The sequence below is a fragment of the Belonocnema kinseyi genome, chromosome 8, assembly GCF_010883055.1.
Source record: "Belonocnema kinseyi isolate 2016_QV_RU_SX_M_011 chromosome 8, B_treatae_v1, whole genome shotgun sequence".
NCBI lineage: Eukaryota > Metazoa > Arthropoda > Insecta > Hymenoptera > Cynipidae > Belonocnema > Belonocnema kinseyi.
This window is the reverse complement of record NC_046664.1, coordinates 115,532,974-115,556,259: the sequence shown is the minus strand read 5'-3', so window position 1 is coordinate 115,556,259 and position 23,286 is coordinate 115,532,974. Positions and strand designations below refer to the sequence as shown.

The 23,286-nt window shown below is 36.3% G+C and overlaps 1 protein-coding gene across 1 annotated transcript in view; it reads left to right on the top strand.

Moving 5' to 3' along the window:
• Positions 1-23,286, top strand: part of LOC117178664 (serine/threonine-protein phosphatase 6 regulatory ankyrin repeat subunit C) — a 400,971-nt gene that overhangs the window by 206,807 nt on the left and 170,878 nt on the right. Inside the window, exons 10-12 of the mRNA XM_033370089.1 lie at positions 2,816-2,991; positions 11,428-11,856; positions 19,360-20,386. Coding sequence (XP_033225980.1) covers positions 2,816-2,991; positions 11,428-11,856; positions 19,360-20,386 — 1,632 coding nt within the window. The remainder of the gene's footprint in view (positions 1-2,815; positions 2,992-11,427; positions 11,857-19,359; positions 20,387-23,286) is intronic.

Sequence of the window (23,286 nt, the reverse complement as noted above, 5' to 3'; positions counted from 1 at the left end):
TTAGGAAACAATCGAGATCCTAAGTTTAGAACTATTGTATCTAGTATGTTAAAGAATTTTAAAAGATTAGGTTCTTTGATTAGTATGAAATTAAATTTTTTCAAATCTCATTTGGAGTGTTTCCCAGAAAATGTTGGAGCATTCGGCGAAGAAAGGGGCGAACGCTATCATCAAGACTTTGACCAAAAAGAGCAACATAATCAAGGTCGATGCTATGTAAGAGTGATGGCCGACTGTTGCTGGTCTTTGCAAAGAAATGATAATGAACCTACTAGTCATAAACGAAAGTCTCTTCAACGATCGTTTGATATGCAGCGCGAACGTTACCATAAGAAAATAATCAATTAGTTTCACCTTCATTGGACATACAATCGTAAGTCTTGCCTTGGCTGACTGGGCGATTCAAAGTCTTGCCTTGACTGGCTGGGTGATACAAAATCTTGCCTTTATTGGCTGGGCAATTCAAAGTCTTTCCTTGATTGGCTGGGCAATCTAAAGTCTTTCCTTGATTGGCTGGGCAATCTAAAGTCTTGCCCTAATTGACTGGAAAATATTAAGGACTTTCTTTCTTAGCTGGACAATTCCAAGTCCAGCCTTGAGTGACTGGAAAATATTGAGTCCTGCCTCAGTAAGCTGGAAAATCCTGAGTAAATCTACAATATTAAATGAATCATAACAGTAAAATTTGTTGTTTTTTTAAGCCCTAACTGGTTTACATATTCGCTCTTCTAGGAGTTGTGAGATAATATTTTGCAGAAAAAATATCGTACCGTCAGCAATAGAGAATGCGTTGTATAAATCTAAACAACTCCGCGTTAATGAGTTAAAACGCGAAAATAAAAAATTTCAAATTACAATATTTTGGTGTAAAAGAAAAATATCCTAATACATCCAAGTACGTTTGAAAGGGGAAGATTAGTACTTCCAAATTCCATATTAGTCTCGTGGTAGATATTTTTCTTGTACAGTTACGTAACCTCAAAAATAGCTAAAAAACGCTTTTTTACACATTTAGGTTAGGATATCTTGAAAATCTGACGCACAAGATCAATTTTGAGTTTATATTCGGATTCAGCGCATCAAAATCCTTCGGGAATGTTTGATCTGCATTCTGGCTTTTGACTTTTGTCAAATTTTCTTGGCCTGTGTTATTGACAAGATATTGATTCTAGAAAAGTGTCGTAGTTCATGCGGCCCGATCCGGCGGACTTCAAGCTAAATGTTTTCTATACAGACGACACCCAACTCGTGTTACTAATCGAAATCTTACCAATAGAGCTTGAAATAAACAGTTACATCGTTGACGCCCACTTCACGAATACGGTGATAATGGCGAACGCGTACAAACAGTTGTTGCTATGATCCACCTAAATTCTCACATTAGTTCTCGATAAATTGAAATAGAATCTGGAATGCCAAAATCAACGGTTCTGAGGATCCTAGAGGCTCTCAGATATCATGATTATTACATAACATTAAGCTAAGAACTAATGGATCGAAATTGCATGGAACGCCTTGAATTTTGTCTATGGGCTTCACGTCATCGTGAGTTGCTTACATTCGTTATGTTTTCTAACGAGGGTACATTTAAAAACACTGGACCTTTAAACATACGAAACTGTCATTATTGGTCAGAAACTAATCCTGACATTTACAGAAACGCTGATCACCAACAACTTTGGAGCCTGAATATTTGGTGCGGAGTTGTGAATGGCTATCTCATTGATCCATATTTTTTCGACAACACTGTGAATCAATTCAATTTTTTGGAATTCTTAAAACACCATTTATCTGACGTACATGAAAATGTCGATTTCGACACCAGAAGAAGAATGTAGATTTAATTAGATGGCGTGCCAACACATTACTAATGTATCATAAGGGCAATTCTAAATCACGGATACCCAAACCGATGGATTGGTCGTAGTGGTCTGATTCCGTGGTCCGCTTGCTCACCAGACTTCATTTCGCTGTATTTTGATCTTTGATGTGATTTTGAAAAACGTTGTATTTGAGCAGTCATCATTGAAACGAGAAGATATGATGGAATGCATACGAACAGCTGGTGCAGCCATTTCACGTACTGTTTTGCTTTCGACTATAACACATTTTCTGCGGAGAATTAATTTGTGCATGGAAGCTTATGTTGGTCACTTCGAGCACACACTTAATGGACAGTTGTGAGATTAATTGTGAGAGACCAGGGGTCTCTCATTAATCTAGCACCTCGAGAAGTGAGATGCAATGGGTCTCACTTTTATCAAGCTCCCTGAGTAGTGAGAGGCAAGATCGCCTTGACGAATACAACATTTTATACGTCGCATTTTCCACTCTTTTCAAATCCGGGGTCAAAAGCAGGGGTTTCCATTAGAAAAAATGACTTTGACCTTCAAATAACCTTCAAAATTGCTTTCAAGGTCAAGTTAATTGGTAACAATGCATGCCCCCTTTGTATCCTACAACTTTTGTCTGTAAAATTTTTCTGTATCTGACTTGTTTCCCTGATATATTTCCCTCGATAGATTAAAATGGGCCACCCTGTATAATAGTTTATTAGTATGAATGGAGAATATATATATATGTGATTATTATTACAAGTTTATGTCAATTAATAGTCTTTTCTCGTGATCGAGATTTTAATAATGAGGCCTTCTTTAACAAATAGCTTTAGTTATACTCATTGTTTCGTGCACTGAAACTCTATTTGAATATGTATAGGCAGGTTTAAAATAAGTACTAAACTACGTCTCTTAATATTGGCTAAAATACACACATACCTTCCATCATATCGTAATGTATCTATTTTCCCTTTCAGATACCGTCAGAGAGTTACTGACCCATGTGCCAGGAACTGTAAAGTCTGATCCTCCTACTGGAGGATCATTGGTAGGCGAGTTAGGAAGTGAATCCGGAATGACACCTCTTCACCTTGCGGCTTATTCAGGAAACGAAAACGTCGTTCGATTACTGTTAAACTCTGCAGGCGTTCAGGTATAAACATTATATTGCTAGTTTATGGTCCTTTCAGATCTATTCCCATGTGCACTTAGACTGCCAACGTTGGCTGTTTAGGTTGGACCGACTTAAGTTTTTTACATTCTCATAATTTATGATTGAGAAAGTATTAGAATTCTCGGAAATTTGACATCACAGTTTTTCAACGGATCTCCACGTTTTGAGACCACCTGAATACGAAAATAAAGTTTTTCCTATGGCGTCTGTCTGTCTGTCCCTCGGCCGTCCGCACACACGATAACTCTCGAAAAAATGAACGGATAAAATCCATCTTTGGTACAATTTTTTAAGGTCTTAAAAGAAAGAACGAGTTCGTTAACCAGCCATTTTTGATGAAAATTTAAAAAGTGAGCGCATTTTGAAAATTTTTGAGACCACTTTTTTTCTGAATTTGAAAATTCTAAGTACGCACATTTATAGTATTGAAATGAACAAACAATTTATCCTGTGGACTTTTTTCGATTAAAAGAAAATTCTCAGAGTTATAGCATTTTCAAAATTTTGTAAAACAACTGAAATTCAAAGTTTTAACCCAAACAACGCAAAATATGAAAAAATGTCAAGAAAAGAAAAACATTGATTTTTAAAATCCCTATAAGACTGTTATGACAAATTTTTGGATTTTCTTAGAAAATTCAAATTTTGATAGCCCAAAAAATATAGAAAAATCAAAAAATTCTATTTTGTGGTCAAACTGTGCAGAATACGAAAAAAGATGAATTAACAAAAATTTAAACACCAAAAAAATTAACAAATTAATTATTAATCACTTCTTGAGTAGAGACGTACTTTTTGTTTTATTCGTGAAAAATAACATTGAAAATAAAAACATCAAATAAATAAAAAATTTGTGGAAAACCCCTCAAGTTAAGGACAAAAGTTATTCAACTAAAATTGTACGCCTAAAACATATCTAAAAATTGGTTATGAATTACTTCTTGATAAGACGAGTAGTTTTGGTTTTAATCATAAAAACGACATTAAAAATAAAAATGAAAAATTTGTGGAAGAGCACGAAAGGTACGAAAACGAATTGATAGACAAAACCACGCACGGTTTGAAAAGAGTAGAGAGAAGAAAACGTTGCTTTTTGAAAGGCCTACAACATTTTCATAACAAATTTTTGAATATAATTATACAATGGAAAATTCAAATTTTTATTGCACAAAAAATAAGGAACAATAAAAAAATAATGTTGTGCTCAAACTATGTATGATACATATGAATAAAGATGCGTAAATCAAAATTGTGCTCCCAAAAAAGATTTAAAAACCTATTATTATTACTCACTTTTTGATAGGATACGTAATTTTATTTTTATTCATAAAAAACAATAATAATAAACAATTAAATGTTTGGACAAACAACACAAGCTACGAGAAAAATTCAACAAAATCTGTTTAACCCAAAATTGGTGTATATTTTGGAAATTAATTCTTTCAACTAATATTTCAACTATTTTGTTGAATATATAATTGATTGGTTGTAAATAAACTTTTTTGTTGAACATAATTATTCTAAAGTTTTTTATTTTTATTTAAAATGTGGTTTGTTAAAATATCAATTAGAGAATTTTACATTGAAAGTGAATCTTTTAAAGTTACAAATTTAACTCTTTGGTTAATGCAGCATCGAAATCAACAATTTTTTTTAAATATTGAAATTTTTTTCTGTGACTTAACATTTAACTATTTTATAGAAAATTTTTTTTTTTTAGTTATTCGAATTGTCCAAAATTTGACATCACACTTTTTCAACGGATCTCCATGTTTCGAGATCACCTGAATTTGAATATCAGGTTTTCACGATGGTGTCTGCTTGTCTGTCTGTCCGTCCGTCCGTAAACACGATAACTCTCGAAAAAATGAGCAAATCAAATCCATCTTTAGCACACTTATTTTAGGTCCTAAAAGAAAGGACGAGTTCGTGAACCAGATATTTTTGATAGAAATGCAAAAATTGAGCACATTTAAAAAATATTTGATACCACTTTTTTCTGAATTTCAAAATTCTATGTATGGATATTTATAATATTAAAAAGAGAAAACAATTTATCCATATGACTTTTTTTGATAAAATGAAAATTCTCTTCTTTTTGAAAGCTCTACAAGGTCATCATAACAAATTTTGGGATTTTCTTCGAAAATAAAAAATTTACATTTTTATTGCACAAAAAATAATGAAAAATAAAAAATTCCACTTTGTGGACAAACTATGTAAGATACGAAAAAAGATTAATAAACAAAAATTGTTATCCTAAACAAGATCTACAATTTCGTCAAGGATCACTTCTTGATGGGACGCGTACTTTTTCTTTTATTCGTGAAAAATACCATTGAAAAAAAATAAAACTTGCGAGCGAAGCGAGCCGCGCGCGTAGCGTGCGATGAGAATGTGCCCGCGAGGTGGGCAGATTTTTATAAATAAAAAAGTTGGCGCAACGTTGGCTGCCGATCTACAGCGGGCCAAAGTTGCTACGACTTTGGGCCGCAGTCCTGCTTTGGGTGTTGACGTTAATTTTTCTCATGGGTTCAGTAAGTCTAAGATCAAAAAATTCTAACCCTTTTTTAATATATTTTTATGAGGATTTCCTACATGTTCAGGTACTGGTCAGAATTATTCTTTACCCCGGTGCGAATTGACCATCGACCCACGGTCGGGCCAACCGTCGGACGGTCGGTCTAACTTTATCCACCACGGGTCGGGCCAACCAGCTAAATAATAAAGGTCAACCGCCTTTGGCTTCTTCACGTCGGACCGACATTTGGTCCCCTATATGAGCCATCGATTAAGATGGAGCCGGCATAACCTTCGACAAAAATGAATTTAAAAACTCTTTAACGCTTTAAAATATCTTACTCGCCCAGAATTCGAACCTTACATAAACTACCTGAACTAGTGTATTTTACCGCGCACTCTAACCACTTGGCTGTCGAAGCACTTGAAGTTTGGTTACAAAAAGTGTGCTGAATAGTTTGAAGCTCTCGGTGCTCCTCAGTAATAGAAATATTGTTCATATCGCCTAAGTTTTATAGACTCACATTATTCAAAAATATTCCAATATTATATAATAAAAAAAATTATAAGCAAATTGTTTGCTCTAAGAATGTTTTTTACGATTGTCCATAATTTTACTTTTTTAAATTACATTGCGAGAAATTTTGACAAAAAGAACATGATGATCAAGTAATGTTTCTTGGGATCATTATTGTTAAAATTCAAAACAAATTTCTTGAACAAAGGCACCAGGCCGAAAGTTTCCGACAAAAATTTTGTTTTCTATTATAATTTTTTGATTAATAAGGGGCTTTATGATAATCTTAGAAAATTTTCTAATGTGTTTGATTATTATTATGATTTTCTTCAAACAAATTTAATAAACAAATTCATTATTCGGGCATTTATCGGCAGCAAAATTCTTTTTTTTCAATGCCAGTCCTTTCAATTGGGAACTCAATGACAATTTAAGCAAAATTGATAATTAGTTGATAGATTTAATGATTTTTTTAAACAAATCTAAATAAAAAATGTATTAATCAGACATTTGAGGATATAAAAATTCATTTAATCTATGTCAGCTTTGTAATTAGGAACTACATGATAATTTCAGAAAAATTCTTAATTTGTTACCAATTTTATTTTTTTTTAACAAATTTAATAAACAAATTTATTATTTGGGCATTTGTCGACGGAAAAATTTTTTTTTTTTTATTTCGGGCTTTTTCATTGGGATATTCATAATAAATTAGACAACATTTGTTATAAGTTAATACCTTTGATGATTTTTTTAAACAAATTTAAGAAATGCATTATTCGGGCATTTCTGGACGGAGAAATCCTTCTTTTTATGTCATTTTTTTCAATTGGGAACTTCATGATAATTTCAGTAAAATGCATATTTAGTTGATACATTCTATGACCTTTTGAATAAATTTAATAGATGTATGCATTATTTGGGTATGTGACAACAAAAGAGTTGTCAAAAATTTTGGAAAAGTCAAGAAATGCCTGGCGAATGGATTTTTTTATTAAATTAATTTATAATATTAATAATAATAATAATTTCACGAAAAAATGTCTTGGTCATTATATTGTTTTTATTCAAAGTTCTTGCCATATAATTAAAAAAACGTAAACTTATGGAAAACCGTAGAAAACATACTTTGAACAAATAATATTTTATAATAAATGTGCTTGTTTATTATACAATATTGGAGCATCTTTAACTATTGTTACTCTATAAAACTTAAGGGATTTCAACATAGAAAAAATGGCCATTATGTTGGCTTTTTTATAGATTTATGAAAAATTGATAACCTAATCTAAAATAAAAAAAAAGATGATTATGATTCTAATTTCAAAGTGTATATGCTATTCACTGAAACATATTATTTGATCGGAAATTTAAAGTTATTAAATTTGGAATGCCTAGTTTTCGCATGCTTTTTTTAAAGCAAATTTTTGAATTTTGCAGGATTTAAAATTGACTTTACTACATATTAAAATAGATACATTTTGAATACGTAGCAGTATTCAATTGATAATTTTGAATGTTTCATTTCGACATTTTCAATTGTGATATTGTGTCACAAATTAAAACAGTTTTTTTCATTTTTGCTTAATTATATTTATAAATTTCTACGTGCAACACACCAATTCGACCTCCCAATATTACGAGCAGATCAACTGTGGCCGAAAGCAGATCTATAGAAATGAAGTAGGTTATCTGTACCCAATGTTACGGGCACATGTGATGTCGACGGACGGGCCAGCTCTTGACCACAGTCGGGCTGACTACACTTTTACGATCTCTTTGTAACAATTAACCAGAGATTATACAACGGTCTGCTCATACTCGGGCCAAGGTTTGACCGACCGTCAGGTGCTTCAAGGTGACTTATGACAATCCGACTGCTGTATCCAGAGTCGGACCGAACGCGTTATTGCGGTCGTACCGAAAAATCTGCCACGATTTATCCGATTGGCGTACCATAGTTGGGCCAAGATTGGGCCGACGGTCGGCTTTTCGCTCGCCGCCGAAGTCCGTCGCCAACATCAGTACAACCATGGCAGCTTGAAAAAATCTTAGTCGACCCCACTCTGGTTACCGTAGATCGGTTACTATAGCAGGGCCGACTTTGGGCCGATGCTCAAGCTCTGGCATCTGACCGAATTTCACACCTGGGTACGATTGATTTAATTGTGAAAATATTAAAATCTGTACATTTCTTCAACACATTGAAGGCTTTATTTCAAGACCTTTAAGAAGTTCGAGATAAGTCCAGCTAATACAAATAAATTGCATCTGACATATATATGTGATACGTGGTCATGATACTTTCAAGTATTTGATATTCGAATCTTACTTTCTTCGTATTTTTTCATAAGAAAATTTAAAGGACGATTATATGCAGTTTTAATTGAATATGGAATTAAACAAATTTAATTTTAAATATACTGTTTTTTTCAGATAGATGGATAATATATTAACTTAATGATTAATATATCATTGTTTTTGCCACTCTTCTCTTATTCGCTAAGCAAAATAGAAAAAAGTCAAACGCAAGAATTCTTTTGCATACAATCGAGTAGTACCTTGAAGTTTCATTTATGAATATTTTTTTTAAAATGCAAAAATATTAATAACTCTTGTCCTAGTAATAAATACAAGCGAAGAATGCTGATTTAGCTTCTAATATAAGTACATTGGTACCTTGGGACCCGATGAGATTCTCATCTATTTCTTTTGTCCCTTCGGTCTAAAAAAACGACAAAACATAATGTGCGATAGCTTGTTATTGATTTGATTAACTGTTTTTAAAAATCCTCCATTGAATTTGTTAATGTTTTGGAAAATTTTAAGCTTCAGTAGAACCATAAAGCTTGATTAGAAGCTGATTTTACATATTTCGCTTTTATTTACTGCCAGCACCACAGTTATAAATATTCTCGATTTTTTCAAAAATGTACTCATAATTGAAATTTCAAGGTAAGTACTCAATTTGTACAGAAGAATTCATCCATTTTTAAAGAAATATGATGGTCAAAAGTTTACCAATTTATTAAAGGTGATTTTACCCACGTTTTTTTATCTTCTTTGCAAAGCATCAAAACTTATAAAGGCATCGTGTTAAAATGATATTTCAAATCTTCATAATGAAACGAGGATTAACAAGATGTTTTTCCTTTCAAGCGATTTTTTTTATTGAGTGATTCAATGATTTGTAGAGTGGCTAGGATTTTTGAAACAGATGGTAGCTACTTCCATTACTGCAACGTACAATAAGATAAAATTAACTTTGTGCAGAGTCCTGCATGAGGCAACCAGAAGTATGAATTTGTCCGCCACGCCCCTTTTGCACTATAAAAAGTTTTAAAATTGTTTACAACCACGCATGTGTTAGTATTTGTTGGCCTTATTTCAATCATAGGGAGTTAATAAAGGTTTCTATATAAATGTAATTCTTCAACCATTTATAAATCTTGATCAGATGGGTGTGACGGCGGTTTACTTCTTTCAATTTTGAAGATGCAAATATATCCTGTAGGAACTTGAATAACAATGTGTTTCAATCTACAAATATGATATATGTTATTCTTTTGGCATTTGTTATTTATAACACAGAGTGAATAACAATTTGAAGTATGTGTTCAATGTTACGGAGAGGGGTGAGGGATTGACAGTTTATCATGCAATTTTCAAAGTTTGGTCTAAGAAATATCACTGACAAGAAGATTTTAATTAATTTGCTCAATTAGAGAAAATAATTTTTATTAATCGGAGACATAAAACAAGGGTGTTCAAAAAATTCGAGTCTAAGATTCTGGTCCAACCAGTTTCTTTCAGCGTCGATTTCGAGATTAACCAAGCATTCGAGTACTCGAAGCATTGGAGCTACTCAAATTCTACTTGACTAGTTCGAACTTCAAGTTTTTCGTCCACCTTAAAAAAGCACAATTAAGGTTGTATGCAAATCCCATCCTCGTACAAATACTAGAGTTACGTGAAGCCATACTATATTTAAAAAATTTCACAGACCCGCATGGTGAAAATTTCATGCGCTACTGGCTTAGAATTTGTAGCATGAGTGTATGCGCATAGTTACCACTACTGGGCCAGCGGAAGACCCTTAGATCATGCAACGTCGCATTTTAAACCTAACTATCGCTGATTAACTGTCATGTGCATTTGAATAGCTTGGTACAGCAGACGATCTGGAGAGAGGGACCAGTGCTGCCGCTATGCGATACTGTTACTTTTATCAGTTTGAAAGGGACTAAAATTTCAATGGTTTTCATTGAATTATCTATGCACCTACGTGTTGGAAGAATTTGAATTTTTAAAATCTTTATTTTCAACCAGCACTAATACCAACATTTCTTTAAAATTCTCTACCTGCGCGTTTAAGAGGGTATCCCTATATAGACCGCGAAAAATCGAAGAAAACTTTGGGAATTTTTTGTAACAAAAGTGCACAATGTTTCGATCTCAAATTTGGATTGACATTTATTGACGTTTCATTACCATAAAAAAATTTTTCAATGCAAAATGTTAATAAGCAAAGTCGCCATGACGCGCGAAAGTTGACAACTTTTTGTCCTCCTCTGGTTTTATGGGCAACGCCATCGGTCCTGTGCCTCTCTGAAACATTTTAATCGATTTTTGTTGTTATTATAAGATGTAGACCTCGGCCATATACCTATTTTTAAAACATGGAAAAATTATTTCACAAAATGAGAAAAAAAAAATTCGAAATTTTTTTTTATTGTTTATGCAAATAAGTGGTTAAAGAATAATTTTGCACAAAAACAAAGAGGAATATCGACTAGACAATTAAATTATCTTTAAAGTGGCATTTTTTTCGATCAGTTGAAAATTCGCTGAGTTCTCGTGCCCATAAACTCGGAAAATCGGAAAAATCTGATTTCGAGATAAACGCGTTACAAGTCCCAGCGCCCATCTGCCTACCTAATCCGCGCGCTGAAGGACGTTACCGAAAATATCCATAGCAGCTAAACTGCTCCGAATTTCTGTCTAAAAATTTAACAGAGTACTCTTAAAATGTTATACTTTAGATTTATACAATTAACAAAATCTGTATAGAGGTACCCTCTTAATTACTATAAATTAAAATGCTGAGAGTGCCCATGCATTGTTCGTGAACTACATGTTAAACTAGTGCCGAAAATGCCGAAATTGAATAAAATTGACTCTATTTTTTAAAAAGTGGTCCTACAATTTTTACGAAATAGACCCTGAAAATATATACAATAAATAGAATTTAATTAATTAATAATTAATTATAATTTGCTTAGAAATTAAAATCAGAACTTTCATAGCAACCTTGTTAGGCCCCCAATTACAAATTAATAAACTAAACCATCAGTAACATCTCATGGAAACTCCAACAGGTAGATGCAGCGACGTTTGAAAATGGCTTCAACCCCCTTCACCTAGCATGTTTTGGAGGCCACATCACAGTAGTTGGTCTTCTCCTCAGTAGGTCTGCAGAACTGTTGCATAGTGCTGATCGTTACGGAAAGACGGGACTGCACATCGCGGCTACTCACGGCCATTACCAGATGGTCGAAGTCCTGCTGGGTCAAGGTGCAGAGATAAACGCCACAGATAAAAACGGCTGGACGCCTTTGCATTGCGCTGCACGAGCAGGTTACCTCGACGTCGTTAAACTCTTAGTGGAAAGTGGAGCATCTCCTAAAAATGAAACAAACCTTGGAAGTGCTCCCATCTGGTTTGCAGCTTCCGAAGGCCACAACGATGTCCTTAAGTATCTCATGGAAAAAGAGCATGACACCTACACACTAATGGAAGACAAGAGGGTGAGTTATTTGAGTTCAAACTTCACGAAAATATGTATTCGCTTAAGTCATGAATTGAAGGGCCACAATAATTGTAAAGAATTTTATTGCGCTTTTTTATGGCAACTAAATTCGAAGTTTGTTTAGTATTTTAGTTTTTAAAGGAAAGTGGAATTTTTCAAACGAAAAAAAATCAATACTTTTTTGCATTCGACTCGCCAGACCTTTGCCGGGAATTGCTATTTTCTCTTCAACATTTTATTTGCATAGCATTCTTTAACATATTCTACGACTGTCAGAGTGTTAAAGAAGTTTAAAAAACAAAACAGGACCGCGTTAAGAATTTTCAAAAATATTATCTTCAAAAATACATCTTGGATGCATACATAATACAAATGAAAATGTTGCGTGAGAAAGTTTCGGTTTTGACAACTTTTAATGAGGAAAATCTTCTTCAAGGATCAAAGAAGTTTTTCAAAAAAGTTTTAGATCTATTCCCAACAGGGGAGAAAAGTGAGAGTGTTGTGAAAATGATGTGCAGCGTGCTGCGCTCGACTCGGATCGTACGCCAACGTACGAAAACCCGTCGCTCCAAGTGCTCGCGATCCGATTCGAGCACAGGACAACGTACACAATGTTAATATCACCCTCAGTTTTTTCCCCAGATAACAAAAGATCTCAAACTTTTTGGAAAAACTTCCTTGATCCCTAAGGAAGATTTTTCTCACTGGAAATTGTCAAAATTGGAAACTTCTTCACCCAACTTTTTCACTTGAATGTATTCACTGAAATGTTTTTAAACTTTGTAAGCAATCTAACGGTCGTAGAATATGTTGAAGAATGTTACATAAAATTTTCAAGACAAATATTAATTCCCGGCTAAGATCTGGCGAGTTGAAAGCAAAAAAGTATTGACATCTTTTCGCTAAAAAATTCCGTTTTTCAGAAATAACTAAGAAATAAAACAATCTTTGAATTTAGTTACCATGCAAAAAAAAATGCGCGACAAAATTCTGTATAAGTATTGACTGTCGACACTCAAAATTGAACAATTAGCCAAATTTGCTCTGCGGAGATCGTTCTCTGCGTGTTCGAGCGCTAAGGTGGTTATTGCATCTGTCTCTTCAATTATACTAAACTCAATTTTTTCAAAATATGTCAATATCGAGTCCAAATAAATTTACACTCTTACCGCTACCAATCGCAATTATTCCAACTGTGTCCTTCTTAAATTGTCTCTAAAAATCTTTCAAAGCCTAGTGTTGAATTCTGTACTCTCCATTCATACGTTACATTGTATTATAAAAATATATATAATTAACAGTTCGTCATAAGGAAAACCGCAGAATGTAACCGGGAACGAGTGCTAATCTCAAACACTGCATCCGATCCCAGCGAAATGGCGGTAAAATTTCAGCTAGAACCACGTCTCACGACCGAGAGATAGGTGGTTACAGTCCGTAACGGAATCAATACGACAATCCAGCAAAAGTCTCGTGCACCATGAGGACACGGAGCGACCTAAGGACGACCACCTTCTGAATTTTTCCCGCAAGTGTTTTAGCATTTTGTTAGGGATAGTGGCAATAATGTGAGGCAACAGAGGAGCGTGCTCATGGTGTCGCCCTGAAAGATGCCTCTCTGAAAGGTGACCTTGTTAGTTGTCACACGATTTTTTCCAGATGAAATAGTAAATCTGGTTTTTCAAAGCGGCATCAATCTCTCTATGCATCTCACGATTTGCGGATGAACCTTTAAGACTTCTAAAAGAGAAATGATAAGTCTATGGGAGTTCGAATCGAAAGCTTTCCGGTAATCAATCCAGGCCATCGATAGGTCATGCTGGTAGTATGCTGCATCTTTGCAAACACATCTATCGATGACCAGGTGCTCCCGACATCCTGCGACGCCTTTCTTTGAGTCGCGTTGTTCATACATTTCTTGTCACATAGTTTCAGTTGCCCGAACAATCCTATCATTTTTGATAACTGTGAATATCTTATGCAGTGTGTTCAGACAAGTGATTGGCCTGTTATTCTTCGCGTCAGCTAAGTTGCCTATTTTCGGCAGAAGTATTGTGCGCCCTTCCAACCAAACCTACGGAATTGGTTCTTCCGACTTTAAATTTGAGGTGAAAATACAGGTCAAATTCTGTTGGGTTGAAGAAAACTTCTTCCACTAGAAGGTCTTGATATCATCTGGTCCCGGTGCGAAATAGTTCTTTATCCCTCTTAATACTTTTTTCACCTCCTCGGTAGTGATGGGTGGGCAATCTTCATCAGGTGATATGACGGTATCACACAGCTCCTTGAAGCTATTTATGTTATCTGAGTCTTCGTCCAGTCTACGCTGCACTTCGTAGACTTCTCTCCAAAATACTTCGACCTCCTCTGGTTCGGGCGGGTGGTCGACAGTAACTGGAGGGTCTTGGAAGAGTCAACATGGGTCAGAGAGAAACTGTTGAATTTCCCAGACCCACCTCTCTCTCCGCTCTAGACTTCTCTTGGCGTCAGGTAGTATACGTATTCACTCAATAATATGCTGCCTGTTAGTCACCAGCTTTGACTTGTTAAGTGTGTGATAACGGACCTGGAGTTCGCGCGCAAACTTTCAAACTTTGGCGGTAAAATGCTTGCCAGATATGTTGTAGTCAATCACACCCTGAATGTGCGACGCGTGCTGTCTTGCCCAGCCTATCTTCATGGCGAGTTGATGCATTTGTCTTTTGGTCTCATGATAAACCGTTGGTTTTCTTTTACGGTTCGCATCGGTCAAAGCTCTCGCTGCATTATACACACAACAATTGATAGTTCAAAGGTCGGATTCTTCGGAAAAACCTCCACAAAGCTCGTAATCCATTTCAGCCGTATCTTAGGCTTAGCAGAAACATGGATTTTGTTTTTTAGGATCATGAAGCATCGCTCTTCCTCTATCGGCTGCCTGCCCGTTGTTGGTATTAGAGTCGCCTCTCTTTCTCTGTTGCCGGCCTTTTCTAGCTGCTATAGAGTAGGCGTTTTGCTTACATAGCACCTTCATTAGTGTACTTCGGCATGGTTTCGCAGACGTTGATGCAAAAAGTGCGGTTGCTCCGGGTGTTTCACGCATCACAGAGCATGCAGTCGTGCCATGTAACCCCGTTCAGGGGCCTCACTCGCATTGTAGAACTCAAGCATTCAATTGCATTCAATCCATCTTCATTGGCTCCCGCAGCTCTAGAGTTGTCGGCATTCTTGGCCGACACATTGTCGGGAGCCCTGCGGGTTCTGTTGATTTGAACTGCAATTACTGCAACTATGTTTGGTGTTGTCATTCTTGTTCCCATGATAAGCTAGGGAAAGGGATTTTTCCATCCTTGTAGAGCCCCGCATGTAAGAATAAAGCTGTGTACTCTGAAAGGTCACCCGATATCCCAGAGTCACCGTTCTAGACACCTCATCCAGGTGCCATTCAGCTTTCGGCACGGTTTTCGCAAGAGTCTGTGCATGTTTTTCGCCAACAGGTATGGCTTTGTGGTTACGAAGCAGTGGTAGTTTTTTACCTCATAGAGAAACGATCAGAACAAATACTATTTTATTATTTTAATCTATGTGAAAGTCTCTGTACATTTTCTTGTCGACAAGCTGTTGGCCGAATTTCTCAATCTCTCCAGTTCGTGTTTACTGACCACTTTTAGGGGAGAATTTTCACCATTTGCAACGATGTAAGCTGTACCCAGAACAATTCGGTTATGAAAACATTGGGATTTCAGAATTCCGCGCCCGCCTCGACGACATTGGATGTATAATCGCGAAAAAGATGAATTAACTTGCAAACTCTTCTGCATATGCATGATCTTACGCATGCCGATATCGAGGGCCGCGAGCTTATGCTTCGCCCATAAAATTATCCTAAATAAGTAGAGTTAAGCCGGGAAGACAAGCATGTTAATCGCAGATACCTTATTTAACGCTGGTAGAACAAAACTTCAGAGATACTCCTTCAATTTTTAATCACACACATATCAACTGGACCCAGAGTCCCAGAAGATTTTACTAATTCTTCCTTGATTCAGATTAATACTGGCACACTTTTCGAATCAAAATTCCATACTAATCTCTCCAATATATCCCTCGTCGATATTTAAAACACTCTGAAGTTTCTTTGCAGTAGAAGCGTATATCTTCAGGTCACTCAGACAAAAAAGAATAGTGGCAGAAGTGCGATGCAAAATAGTACAGGGCTCATGGTGTAATCCTGAGAGACTGCCTCTGGAATGTGAAGCATTTCGCTGTCACGTTATAACTTCGAAATGAGTTAGTAAATCTAGCCTTTCAAAGCTGTATCAATATCTATGCATCTCACTACATATGGATAAACCTTAAGGGTTTCTAACAGAAAGATGATGAATCTATAAGAGGTTGTATCGAAAGCCTTGCGGTGGTAACCCCAGGCCATAGATAGGGATCACTGGTATGTTTCTGTTCCTTTGCAGGCGCACTTGTCAATTAGCAGGTTCTTTCAGCAGCCTTCTTTCCCTTTTTTCAGGGTCAGTTATTCATGCATCTCACTTGACACAGGAACTATGCAGTGAACAATCTCATCGTTTAGGATAGCTGTAAAGGTCTTATACAGCTTGTCCAAGCAAGATATTGGCCTGTAATGTTCTGGGTTTGCAAAGTCGCCTTTCACCGATAGGTGTTTAGTACATCATAACAGAGCCACTGCGAAATAGGCGTCTCCATCTTCAGATATAAGATAAAGATGCGGGACAGATGTTATTGTGTAGCAGTAAGTTTCTTCCCCCAGAAGTTCTTGATACCATCTGGTCTAGTATTCCAGTATTTTTGGGATCTTGCATACCTCTCTCTAAAAAGTTTCTACTTGGTTGGGCTTGGGTGAATTTTTGACATAAATAGGGAGCTTGCTGAAGAGGTACAATAACTAAGCCAGAACCTGTTGATTCTCGCTGAACCACTCTCTTTTTGTTGCATTCTGAATCTTGCGTCAGAAAACACAGGTATTTTATGAACAGTGTGCTACTTGATAATCAGCAGCTTTGACTTGTTCACTGTGTGGGGGTAGATCCTCAGTTGTTGGGTGAACTCTTGAACCCACTTGGTGCAATTGCCGTCTATTACAATGAGACTGGCGCCTAGCGGAACCGCGACAAATCACACCTTTAGCCACGTCTCGCGAACTGGTGACGGGTCGCCACAGGGCACAAGATAATTACAATGAAATTCCGGCGAACCTCTCTTGTGTCTGAATGACGTTGAGAGTCCGAATGATGACAAATTTCTACGTCCCTCTATTAAGTCCCTTGGCATATTTTTGGCATGCGGGTGTGGCTTTAAGGTAACAAACCAGTGATAGTTTCCCACATTTCAGAGCACCTATCACAGGGATAATTAATTTGACCCCATATTGATTTAGTTCGCTGGAGCCAAGAATTCCATCACGAATATAGTTCGGTTTTAAATTTCTAGAGAACAATGTCTGGCTTAGAGTATGCATTGAAGAAAGCTCACCGAAAATCGAAGTCGTAGAAAATTTTCCACTTCTTGTCTTGAATAATCGACTCTATCTCCCTCAGAGCGTTCAATAACTTCTGAAAAAAATAAGTTTACTTCTACACAGCATCTTCGGCGACACTAATCATCGTGAGCATAAACTAACTCTTCTACTTTATATTGATGCCCTAAAGATGAATGTTTTTTAGTGCTAGCAAACTTCAATTTGCTTTAAATATCTTCAAGAAGTACACAAAAAAGATTGGTATGGACTTTGGATTGTTCAAGTGTGCGAAGAATAATTTAAAGGAACGATAACTGGCTTTCCCGACGACCTTAATCTTGTGGATATAATTGCTATTAGATATCTTGACACTTGACAGACCTATGAATAACTGGTCAGGCCGCAATGGCGTCTGCAACACATAACATCAGTGAAGGGGTCTCCTGGAAAAAGATACAAACCTCTTTTTCGACAGATTTGATCGTCAAATCTATCCGCGTTGAACAACGTATATGTTCCTAACATGCTTACCGTCTCGGTTCTACTTTACTCATTTGGGGTGGTTCAGTAGAAGAAAAAAGAGCTTGAAGTCCTTCAAAACGCCACGCGTTAGATCATAAATATACGTAAGAGCTTGCATATCAATTCTTCCGTTCCGCGATTATACATTTGACGCTATCCAGGCAAACGCGAACTTCTAAATCTGCAATGTCTTTATAATCCAATTATCCTGGGTAAAGGTTATATCGTTGCAAATGGCAGTGATCCTTGGCCTGAATTTTAAAATACGGAGGGTTTCATTTTCGCAGCCCAGCACAGTGTCATTTACACCTTCGTATACTATGCCCGAAATTTATGTCATAAAGTTCCTAGCACCAAGTGCAGAGCGTATCTTCGATACACAGAGTATCTGAAAAGAAAAAAACTTGTACAACAATTTTCGGAAAGCAGACTCCATTGCACGCTCGAGGCAATTGTCAAAAATGAGAAGTGACGCACACATAGGAATTTTTGGCACCATCCGATAAGAACATCACAGCCAAGGAGAATGAGAATAAAGAGAGGACTTGATCAACATTGCTCTTGAAGATGCCTAGCTTTTACGGTTAAATAACCTGAAAAGCATCCCTGGTTGCCAACGAAATGTTAAGACACTTGCGGGGAAAATGGCGAAGGCAGTCGCCCTTGTGTCGATCCGTGTCTTCAGGTTGCAGTAGACTTTTGCTACCTCGTCGTATATAATCAATCTCAGACTGCAACCACCTATTTCACGTTTGTGAGACGCGGTTACAGCTGAAACGTAACCGCGATTTCGCCGTAAGCGGGTACAATTTTGTAGGATGGCACACGCAAATGAAAGAGATTCTTTCCTGGCAATGGTCAGTAATGACGGGATAATGGGCAGCGTAGGATTTCAGATAATTTTGGATACAAATATACTCAAACACATACATACATCCCATTAAGTAAGAACTAATTAAGGTCAATTAACGGCTATTTGTTCCTTTGAATTTTGCTTTCTGATTTATTTAAACAAATCGAGACACATTTAGATGAGTTGAAACAATGAAATATACGTATGAATTCGTTTGAATAAGTGGTCAAAATCATTTGTAAAAAATTGATAAAAAGTCCATGCGTCAGAATATCAAACAGCTTTTATCCGATTTAGAACCAGTTGCTTCATGTATCAGTTCAAAGCACGCCCACTGAGCTACGAGACTAGTTGCTATGAATGTTTTGTGCTTGGAAAGTTTGTTCTCCTCCTATAAATTAAATTTAATAAATCAATACTTAATAAAATTCGGGAAAATAGCAAGTTGGAAAAGTATATTACCTCTTGCAAAATTTATACGTAATAACACACTATTTCAATTCCTGTTTGTAACAAAGTGAGATTCATGGGATATCCTAGCGTATTTTGCTGGACATTTCTCAATTAGTGTATTTCTGCCTTACTGCAACCCATCTCATCTACTTAATTCTAATACTTATTTTAGTCGTCTCATTTTTCATTCCTTTAATTTTCAGTTCGTCTATAATATGATGATATGCAGTAAGAGTCACAACAACAAGCCGATAGAGGAATTTGTACTAGTTTCACCTGCACCAGTCGATACAGCAGCAAAATTATCCAACATTTACATGAAATTATCCGAGAAAGAAAAAGAGAGAGCAAAAGATCTAATAGCTGCTGGGAAACAGTGCGAAACCATGGCCACAGAACTACTGGCTCTTGCAGCTGGTGCAGATTCTGCTGGGAGAATTTTAACATCCATGGATCGAAGGAACGTCGAGTTTTTAGACGTACTGATTGAAAATGAACAAAAGGAGGTGATTGCTCATACTGTAGTTCAAAGGTACCTCCAAGAACTTTGGCGAGGTAGTCTGAACTGGAATGCCTTTCGGACAATGTTACTCTTCATCACCTTTCTAATTTGCCCGCCAGTGTGGGTGGTGTTTGCTCTACCGCTGGGACACAAATACAATAATGTTCCAATCATAAAGTTCATGTCGTATTTAACATCACACATATATCTGATGGTATTTTTGCTATTAGTAGGCATCACGCCAATTTATCCAGTTGTTCGAGATAATCTCCTGCCTTACTGGTACGAATGGTGCCTTTTAGTGATGCTCTCTGGCTTATTGCTTTTTGAACTGACGAACCCCAGCGACAAAAGTGGCCTCGGCTGGATTAAGTTAGCTGTCTTGCTTTTTGGAATATTTGGAGTGGCCTTTCATTTGATGGGATTTTTTATAATCAAACGACCCGAATGGCCTACCTTGTTGTACTTAAGGAATCAGCTTTTTGCCTTAAGTTTTTTACTGGCTTGTGTACAAATCCTCGACTTCTTGTCATTCCATCATCTTTTTGGTCCCTGGGCTATCATCATTGGTAACCTTATGAAAGATCTGGCCAGGTTTTTGGCTGTTTTGGCAATATTTGTGTTTGGTTTCTCCATGCACTTCGTAGCTCTCAATCAAGCGTTTAAGAACGAGCCTTGGGATAAGTCAAAGATGGAAGATCGGAAGAAGAAAAATCATTTTTCGGATGGTATGTTTCACATATATTCTCTTTGCTTACAAATGCTGTTTTAGAGCCCCATGTCACATTTAAGCGAAACCCCCTTATTAGAGGTAATCATTTCTTAGAGAGTACTGCTTGGTATAAAGTTAGAGTTTTGTCCAAACTAACTTATATGTAAGTAAATATAGAGATTGTTGATTAGATTACAATTAGTAGACTTTCTTAAACCCTCTGCTAAAATGGAAAAAGTGTGCAAAGTATCAAAGCTTAAGGATTGCTGAATGTTGTGAGGTCGCTCTTTGCCATTTAAGTGCTGAAGGCATTTTTGCAAATTGAATGCAATATTAAAAAATGATAACGATTTAATAAGTTGAAAAATCTCAAATATTATCCAATAATGCTTCGATAAATAATTTATAATTATATATTGTTTACTAATATTTGTTATGCACAACAGGGAAGTAGGTAGATCTGTATAACACATTTAATTTTTTTTTGCGTTACACGAGAATGTTTATTATTAAAATGCTTTAAAAATTATTAATATTTATTACAATATCAGTGTTTCATAAACTTTCAATAAACCAATCTTAATGTTCACTATAATTTAAAAAAAAAAGAATCGTTAAACATAACACATGGCAGATCCCATTTCCCATGGCTGGTCATGCCCAGATTGAACCAAACTGAACTGGAGAAGTGCTTTGCCACCCCTGTATTTTGCGAATTATTTTTAGGGACTTCTCCTGTATATTTTAAACCAAAAATGAAAAAAATGTTAGGTCAGCTTATAAAGTATCTTAGTTTTTAAATTTTTGAGTGCACTCTTTTTTAAATCTTGGCATGAAAGCAGCCCTGGCGGACCGAAGAAACCGAATTGAGCCTCTAGAACGTACCCGTAAAGACCCTATTGGGCCCCTATACGGTTCCTTTTTGAGAAACTAAAAAAAAAACAGAAAAATCAACTTTTAAATTGTTGAAATTCGGATTCTACGTTAAAATTCCCTATAGAAGGTCACGAAGTAATCGCAATAGTTTTTTTGCAAAGGTAAAAAGTTTAAAAAAATATAAGACGTATAACGCCTGTTAACTGCTACACTTTAAACGCATTATCTATAAGTAGCAGTCAACAGGGGTTATAGATCTTATATATATTTTTTAGGTTTTTACCGCTGCAAACAAAAGTTTTGCGATTACTCCGTGAGTTCCCAATAGAAAATTGAACGCCGAATCCGAATTTTAACAGTTTAAAATTTGATCTTGCTGTTTTTTTGAGTTTTGTAAAAATAAACCGAATGGGGACCCAATGAGGTATTAACGCGTACTTTGTAGAGGCTCCATTCCGTTTCTTCGGTCTGCCAGGGAGCTCAGTCCTAAAGTTTTATTTTCTTGAACCCTTCAGTTTTGCGTCCAAATAATATCATAAGTGTTTGAGGACAAGCAATATGTGAAACTCCTTATGTGATATGGTCTTCAGAACAGACGTTTGAATAGAAATAATGTGTAAATTTCATACACAGAGTGGAGACGCTGGGGCTTACCAAAAAGTATACAACCCGTCTAACACGCTAATGCTATTCTTATGGGAGTGTATGCGAGGCTCCATACATTTTGATAAGCCCCAGCGTGTCCACTCTGTATTTTTGAATATCTCATTATAATGCATCTTGCATACAAATTTTGTTTTGTTAAGTTTATGCAGACTGAATGAGAACGAGTTGAAATGATAAACCGAATAAATTGGATTTTTCTGAAAAATCCATTTTTTTATTTAATTAAAAATCTAAAAAAGCTATAACTTTTCCTGAGGAAAAAGGATGCAAAATGAAATTCTAGATCTATATATAGTCTTTAAAAATAAAAATTCCGAACTGCCCTTATTCGATGCGCCTCTGCTTGGCCGTATGACGCGGCTTCCACAAACTGATGTTCATTGCTATCGTTTTTCCGAGCCAAATCAACCTGTTCTTTAATCTTAAATTCTCGGTCTTCTGTGATGTTTAGATTAGTCCTTATGCCCTTCACCTTGGCGACAGGATCTCTTAGTGCGACTTTCTGTATATTAGGATACTTTGCAGAAAATTTCGTTTTTAAATTGTATCCTTATTCCATTTTCGTTTCAAACTTCGCTAGCGAAAGCACCGCAGCAGACACCGTTTATGTTCCACTACTTACCGTTTGTCGCAGATGTTCTTGCTGGCCAGCTGTTTCATGAGTAAAATCTGCCTGACCATCTCGCAGCTCACTATCGCCACGGACCCGCATGCTGTGGCCCCCAGCTGTGGCATAAAGGGCGCCCCGACGATCATCTGGAAGCGTCAAGCGTTTCAAAATCTTTATTATACTCTTCATTATTATTTATCAGTTTTGGTGTTCTTCTTAGTCGCTCTGCTCTTCATTATCAGCGAATCTGGCATGTGAAACCTTGTCAGCAGCAGTGCTACCGCCAACATAACCGTCAAAGTCATGAGAGAAGGGCCTTATCTTATGATTGTTATTTTTCAAATGTTGTCACAGGCTTAAGATGGTTACTGATCAGCATGTCGAAGGTATTTTTTGGTTGGAGTTGGATTTTCTTTATTTTGCATAGGGATGTCCCGGAATATATCATTATTCACCGCATTTTTATAATGTAATCAAGTGATCTGATGGGAGCAGTGTATCCCGACATACTGGACAAAGCCTGGTTTTTACCCTATTGTTGACGGACTGGGTTGTAGTCAAGTACACGATAGGCGGACCTACAGCTTAAGGTAGGTTTGGAACCACCAGAACCTCGCTTATATTATTATTATCAAACTTTTTCTCGAGTGAACTCGGTATTTCAGTTTGGAGTTCTTCTTTTACCGCTATTATACATAAGCAGCACCCGCGAGCGTTGAAGGTGACATTAGTCACCTCTGGATGCTTTCTTAAAGCTACCATTA